Raw genomic sequence first — 6,760 nt, 5'->3', positions numbered from 1 at the left:
AGCTGTCTCGGTCTTCGTCAGGGTGCTCTGCTAGATCTACTTCAGCGCGATCGGATGCTTCGGCTTCGAGCAGATGAGCTCGACGCTCACGACTTGGGCTAGAGGGAGGGAGTGCATCGGGATTAGGGGGATGCTGCAGAGATACAGAGGCAATGAACCCGCGGTCGACACGGGATACAAGTGCGACTCCTCGCTCTCGTGGCCCTTCTAGGGAGCATGGCTCAGGCTCAAGTGGATGCAGTGGAGGAACGGACACGGTGTCTTCGTCTCATCGTTCAACTGGAGCTGTGTCACCCCAGGGATTTGTCACACCTGTGGAGATGTCTACTCCAGTTACTCCGGCTTTTGCTCAGCCGTTAGCAGGTGGCACCCCTGTGGGTGCCACTCTGAGAGATATTACCCCAGTCGGTACACCGGATGCACAGGGGTCTCCTGGATATGCCCAGGAGTGTGGACGTAGATGAGAAAGGACCCATCTTAGGTAGACTCCAGGGGGTTATGGATATCTAGTCGATAGTAAGTCAGGAGCCATCATCATGAATGATGAGGGGAGAAGGGTGATGGCTCGCATGAGAGAGTTGTACCAACAAGTTTTTCGGCACAACGTCTTGGATCATTGGAAGAACATACCGAAGGGGAGCAAGGACTACATAGTAGCATCCTTGCACGAGGAGTTTCCGATGCCAGTCTTAGTAGATAGATTCTCTACGGGCTAGATGATGGATTGCATGCGTGCATACATATCACATAGACGATCCGATGCACGCAAGACAATCAAGAGTGGGGCTGCAAAGCCCGAGTGGTTAGATGCAGACGACTGGCACTGACAGAGGGAGGAGGCTACAGATTCTCCAGGACGTTGGAGTCAGCAGTGCGAAGCGGTGAGGGCACGACTCGAGGCCAGAGTGGTCCATTATCTTAAGAGTGGCGGCCACAAGACATATTTGGAGGACTTTGTAAGTTTTTATTTTGTTTTGCTTGTTTATTTTTTTGAAATATTCTTTGTACTGACAATCATGTTTCTAACAGTTAGCATTTTGTTTTCTTTGCAGCACTCCATTACAAATCGTGATCCGACTGGCCTTGAGACTCGATATGCAGAGAGGCATGGTCTCACTTCATTGATCGACCGATTGTACAGACGCAGCGGCCCTGTAAGTCACTCATCTTTCTTGTTCGTAGTTACCATGAGATATTTGAATACATTATTGTATGGTGGACTGATGTATTGTTTCTTTTTCTGCAGAGTCCGTTTGATGCTCCTTTGTGGCGGGATGAGCTTTCGGGGGACGAGGATATGTAGCTCGCCCTTGGATCCTTGGAGCTCACACACCTTTATTTTTGAGTCGCCTGATCTATGTAGACATTTTCTATGTATTAGTGATATCTTGTCATGATTGTACCAATCGCTTATTATGCAATCATGTATTTATTTCATGTATCAGTGTTATGATTTCAGTATACATTGTTTTTGTTTGCAAATGCATTGTACACAGTGTAGAAACTATTTTGTATGGCTCTCATAAAGCACACAGTGCTATATGTGGCAGGGCAGCAAGCAAATTTTTTTTTCCCCTTGTTACCGTTGCTATTAGCATCGCAAATTTTACTGCTCGCATCGTTATTGGCGTCGTTATATACATCGCAAACCATCGCTATCAGCGTCGGTATTAGCGTCGCTGATACTGACGCCAATACTGACGGTGATATCGACTATTCTATGGCATCGCCAATAACGACGCTTTTTGTGACGATGGGGGCAAATTTTGTTATTTGCATTTTCGTCAGTTTAAACGTCGGTATAAGGTCTATATCTTGTACTGAAACAAGTGCTTGATGCCAAGCTAGAGCTGGAGCTGAAGTGGTTGAATGTGTGGTTGTCCAGGATCAGGGGTAGATTTGTGTGTTGTTGTTGCTGCTCCTGCTGGTCCATGTGGTAGATCTGGAGACGTTGGAGGGCTCAAACATGAGCCAAAGAGGCCTTGGAATAAGCCTCTAGTAGCCCACAACCCATGGCAAAAAGATATGAAGGTTGGAAGCTTCAATGATGGCTGCCCTGTTTACTTAGACCTGTGGACTAAAATAAATCTCTGAAATAATGAAGCAATACCTCAATGTCAATGCCCTGATAGTGTCTCAATAGACCGAGAAGAAGCTCGGGAAGCCGGGGAGTGACGGGAGCTCAAGAGAATGAGCTATGGCTGCCAAGAAGGAGACCCAATGTGAGTGGGGAGTCGATGGGAAGCTGAGAATGCCACGAGCCAAGCTCAAGAGTCGAGAAGCCGAGCTCTAATACCAGTTGAAAGGAGAGAAGGATCGAAGCTTGCACCGAGAGCTATGGCGGAAGAGCAAGAGTAAGGAAGAGAGAGAGACAAGAAATGGGAACTCCAACAGTCACAATGTGTGACCGGGCCTTCCTTTATTCAAACTGTCACTAAAAGAATAAAGAATAAAGTGATGGTGACGGGCACTCGCCACCTGCAGTGTGTAGTGGCGGTGACTGTCAATGTAGTAATACATGGGCGGCTAGGCGGAGGCGCCTTTACCCCCAACACTCCAATGATGGAGAAGCCTGATAAGATCTCATAGGAACTGGAGAAGAAGGTGTCTGGGACATTGTGATTCGGTTACGAGTCGTATTGTGTGCCTTGCACAAAGACTAGCTCTCAACAATATCCACAGGATACTCTTTACAAGAGCATCAGCTCTGATACCATGTTAAGAAGACTGCTAGGGTTTGCACTGAGGATACACAGAGTGTACGACCACGGCAGAAACACAAAGACACAGACATAGACACAGAGGGCAAAACTCGAACCCTAAATGCAAAACTCAAAACTCAAACCCTAAATGCAAAACTCAAAACTCAAACATGAAAAATTAAACATAACAGAAGAAGGGAGAGAGAGAACACAACTCTAAAGTGAATGGATGCTGTAAATGAATGTAAGAGTGTGCAGTGTGCTCAAGGGTAGAGCAATGTTGGAGTCTGACGTCCACTGAAGATGGATCCCAAGTCTGTGACCACTAGTCGGAGTATAGGAGTGCTGAATAGTGAATGGCAGTAGGCTGGTCACCAAAACGCAGCAGTCTGGAGGCTGTAAACTGGTAAACATAGCAGTGTACCACAGATCGAGGGTTGGAAACTGTGCACAGTCTGCTGTAAATAGCATGCTAAAATAGTGTCTGAGAGTGTTAGGGCCTGCAATGCTGAAAACATAGGCTAGCTGACCCTGGAGATGATGGACAGTAGGCTGAATAGCAGTCTAGGACAGTTTGGAGCAGTCACCAGTAGCTGAGAGATGTCGCCTACAGCAATGGATAGGTTGAAGATGATGTGGCTACAGTCGATGATGGCTGGACAATAGATGGAGGCGGGCTACAGATTGGAAATTGGGCACCAACAGCATCATAGGGTGCGTGGGCTGGTGTAACCTACAAACAAGGATGATGGCTGAATGGGGGCAGCCTGTCTATTTATAGAAGTGGAAGGGCGCCCCAAAAATTAGGGTTTCCACTAAACTTTCTCGAACCACTCTCTATTTTAGGGTTTCCACTGAATTCTCTCGAACCACTCTTTGTTTAAGGGTTTTACTCTAAAAGAGCATTTTTAGTGTGTTTTGGGGCTGTTTAAGAGGCTAATCAACAAGTAATGCATATTTTAGCTCAACAGGGACCAATCACACTCACTACCACAAAATATCTCCCTAAGGTATACATATCTATGATTCTTATAGCCTTCCAATGTAGGGCATATTTTCATGCCCTTTGGCATTTAAAGTGTGAGTTTTAGTTCATATATTGTCTTAATTGCAACTTGATTTGGAACACACACCTTTGCAAAAAGTGGGGTTAAAAAATGGTTGCACGCTTTGGTTGTAATATTTTAATTTATGGTATTTTAGTATTGTGCAACAATTTGTTTAACTTTGAGCTATTTGGATTTGTAGAATGTTAGCATTACATATTTTTTGGTTGTGTGGCAAATTCAAGGTTTATAAATCATAAAATATGAAGGGCCCAAAGTAGTTCTAAGAGGCATTCCTCAGTGTGGGTATGCTGTTGAACTTGTCGTGTGGAATGTTGCATATACTTTCACTAGCCTTTTTGTTTTGGAGTACCCAATCCCTCCACTACATTATTAAAGTCTTGAATATGTGTTTGTAATTAATTGACCAATAATGCTCTCTCTCTCTTTCTCTCTCTATGGCCTCCCATGGGGACAAAAATCCGCCAAATGTATTTTTTGGGTCCCTTTTTAATGTTTGTAGCATTAATGTTCATGAAAAATCAAGGTTTAGTGTTAGCAAACTTTAAATCCAGAAGGAATCCTTATGACTTTTGAAGAGGGTTATTTGTTTAAAATTTCAAAAAGTTGATAATTTTTAGTTTTGATAAGATGACGTTGAACAATTTTTTATTGGCTCTAAAAGATGTTTCCATGAACATTGCTCTATTTGCGTGCGTGTGCGCGCTTGCTACAGAATTTGTATGCCTCCACAACCAATTGCAACTTGTGCATGAAATATGTAGAACTAATCGATGTGTGCTCAATGGAACACTATGCTATGTGGATCCATAGGGAGGGGCTTGGGCACCAGTTCAGATCCATCTGGCGCGGGAACAGGTCCTTAGATAGGTTGGAAGCTTGGAAGGTTCCAGAGTGGTCGAGGAAGAAGTTTCGAGAGTTTACTTGGAGGATGGGGAAGGGAAACAATAAAATGCAGGAGAAATTCCCTGCAACCCAAGGCAATCAATTCTTAGTGAGTATTCTGTGTACAAGCATTTCTCCCTTAGGATTTAGTAAGCGCCTGAACCGCTCTAGGGTTTTTCAACAGCATAATCCAGAACACCTCCATCGTCGTCGCTAGCATCCTACTAGACATGGCCTCTCGCGCTCTTGCAAGAAGGTTGGCTGCCCTCGCCAAGCTCTCCGAGGAGATGACCAGCGCCTCCCCCCGCGCCTTTGCAACTGCCGCAGCAGCCAAGGTCCCTGTCGAGGAAGAAACCGCCAATGTCAAGCCCAAGGATACACGAACTACTTCTTCCTCTCCTGCCGCTCCTCAGCGCAGGCCTTCCCCTGGCCTCTTCTCAGGTACATGAACTTTCCTGCGTGCGAATCCTGCTGTTCGCGCCGAAACCTTGATATTTGCCTCCTAGAGTGTATTGCCTTGTGGTTTGATTTGAATCTTTGCACAGACGGTTCCCTTGCAGAACCTGCGCTCAAAACCTTGGTGTCTGCCCTGGCAGAATGCATCGATACGTAGTGTTACTTTGTTTCTTGCATATTACGGTTTCCTTGTGGTTACCTGCACTCGAAGCCTTTGGTTTCTTCCTCTAAGACCGCATTGGCTTGTGTTGATGTGACTTGATTTCTGCATATTGCGGTTGTCTCACAGCATCTGCAGCCATTCACCTGGATTTCTGCTTGCCATAGCTGATTGACTTGTGGTATTCAAATTCGATTCTTGCACGTTGCGGTTGCTTGTGGCCTCTACAGTCATTCCTTGCATTCTACTTCCCAGAATGAATTGGCTAGTGGTGTTTCGTTCGAATCTTGCGCATCACGGTTGCCCTGTAGCATCTGTATTGTAAACCCTCGATTTCTGCCGTACAGAATGCTTAGCCTTGTGGCATCGGCCTTGATTCTTGCATACTATGGTTCCATTTCGTAAAGACCGTGTCCTCATTATGTCTGTCTTTTTTTCTGTCTTGCAGATTTCTTCTCCCCCCTCGGCCAGGGCACCAGCCTCCTGAGCATGATGGACACCATGGATCGTCTCTTTGACAATTCCTTTGTCCCACCTGCCTCTGCCTCGCGCATTCTACGGAGCTCCACCCGCACGCCATGGGACGTTATGGAGGACGAGAAGAGCTTCAAGCTACGCATGGACATGCCTGGTCTGAGCAAGGAGGAGGTGAAGGTGGCCGTGGAGGACGGCGATCTCACCATCAAAGGCGAGCACAAGGTTGCTCAAGGGGAGGACGACTGGTCGGCGAGGAGTTACGGCTCGTACAACATCCGGATCAAGCTGCCGGACAGCGTGCTGGTGGAAGGCATCAAGGCTGACATGAAGAACGGGGTGCTTAGGGTTGTGGCTCCCAAGGCGCAGCAGTCCAGGAAGGTGGAAGTGCGCCTGGAGTAGGGTGGAAGTGCCCCGGATTAGGGCAGGTTTTTCTGCGTTGCGTGTCTTTGCGGCATCTCCATAATCCAGTGGATTGACATGCCCCTTAGGGTTTACTTGCTTCTTCTCTGCAGACTCTGGTTCTTTGTAAATTTCTTAAATTTCAAGCGATTCGCCTCTCCTTGGCCCTCATCAATTTTGTAGATCTCTAGACCTCTTTTAAGTCGCTATATTGAAAATACAAGAGTTTTTCCTACCAACGGTGTCATCTTACTAAATCAGAGAGCATTACTGTCTGGAGAGAGAGTTCAATCAGACAAATATTATTGAGAAAATATTATCCATACACCTACACATCCCTTTTAGTCTTAAACCGGCACATCAAGGAATTTTAACATTCTTATATCAGACGTACCAAATCCTTTTTTCCTTGTTCACTTAAGTGTACAAATCTTCCCTAAAACCTCGTCTAGATAATTAGTAGATGACCTGATAAAATGTGTTAACGAAGGAAATCTTTTCTAAAACCTCGTCTAGAAAACTAATAGCTGGCCTGATAAAATGTGTTAGGAAAGACAAGAACACAAGTGATTCATAGAAGGTGGATATTCTAATTTCATTACAATCATAGGGGA

At 45.6% G+C, this 6,760-nt stretch overlaps 1 protein-coding gene across 1 annotated transcript; it reads left to right on the top strand.

Moving 5' to 3' along the window:
* The first annotated feature begins 4,732 nt into the window (after positions 1-4,732).
* LOC148037193 (small heat shock protein, chloroplastic-like) lies at positions 4,733-6,317 on the top strand. Its single transcript, XM_087676114.1, has 2 exons — positions 4,733-5,095; positions 5,719-6,317. The coding sequence occupies exons 1-2, from the start codon at positions 4,885-4,887 to the stop codon at positions 6,144-6,146; spliced, it is 639 nt and encodes a 212-aa protein (XP_087532240.1). The 5' UTR covers positions 4,733-4,884; the 3' UTR covers positions 6,147-6,317.
* The last annotated feature ends 443 nt before the right edge of the window (positions 6,318-6,760 follow it).

This window comes from Lygodium microphyllum, chromosome 4, assembly GCF_053477565.2.
Source record: "Lygodium microphyllum isolate KBCC chromosome 4, Lygodium_microphyllum_v1.1.10, whole genome shotgun sequence".
NCBI classification, from domain to species: domain Eukaryota; kingdom Viridiplantae; phylum Streptophyta; class Polypodiopsida; order Schizaeales; family Lygodiaceae; genus Lygodium; species Lygodium microphyllum.
Note: the sequence above shows the minus strand (reverse complement) of the source record. Positions and strands in the feature narration are given on the sequence as shown.

Bases quoted from the DNA above. Each gene is read 5' to 3' on its own strand.
- LOC148037193 (XM_087676114.1), top strand. From the start codon at position 4,885: ATGGCCTCTCGCGCTCTTGCAAGAAGGTTGGCTGCCCTCGCCAAGCTC. The intron at 5,096-5,718 runs GTACATGAACTT...TCTGTCTTGCAG, and splicing joins TTCCCCTGGCCTCTTCTCAG to ATTTCTTCTCCCCCCTCGGC.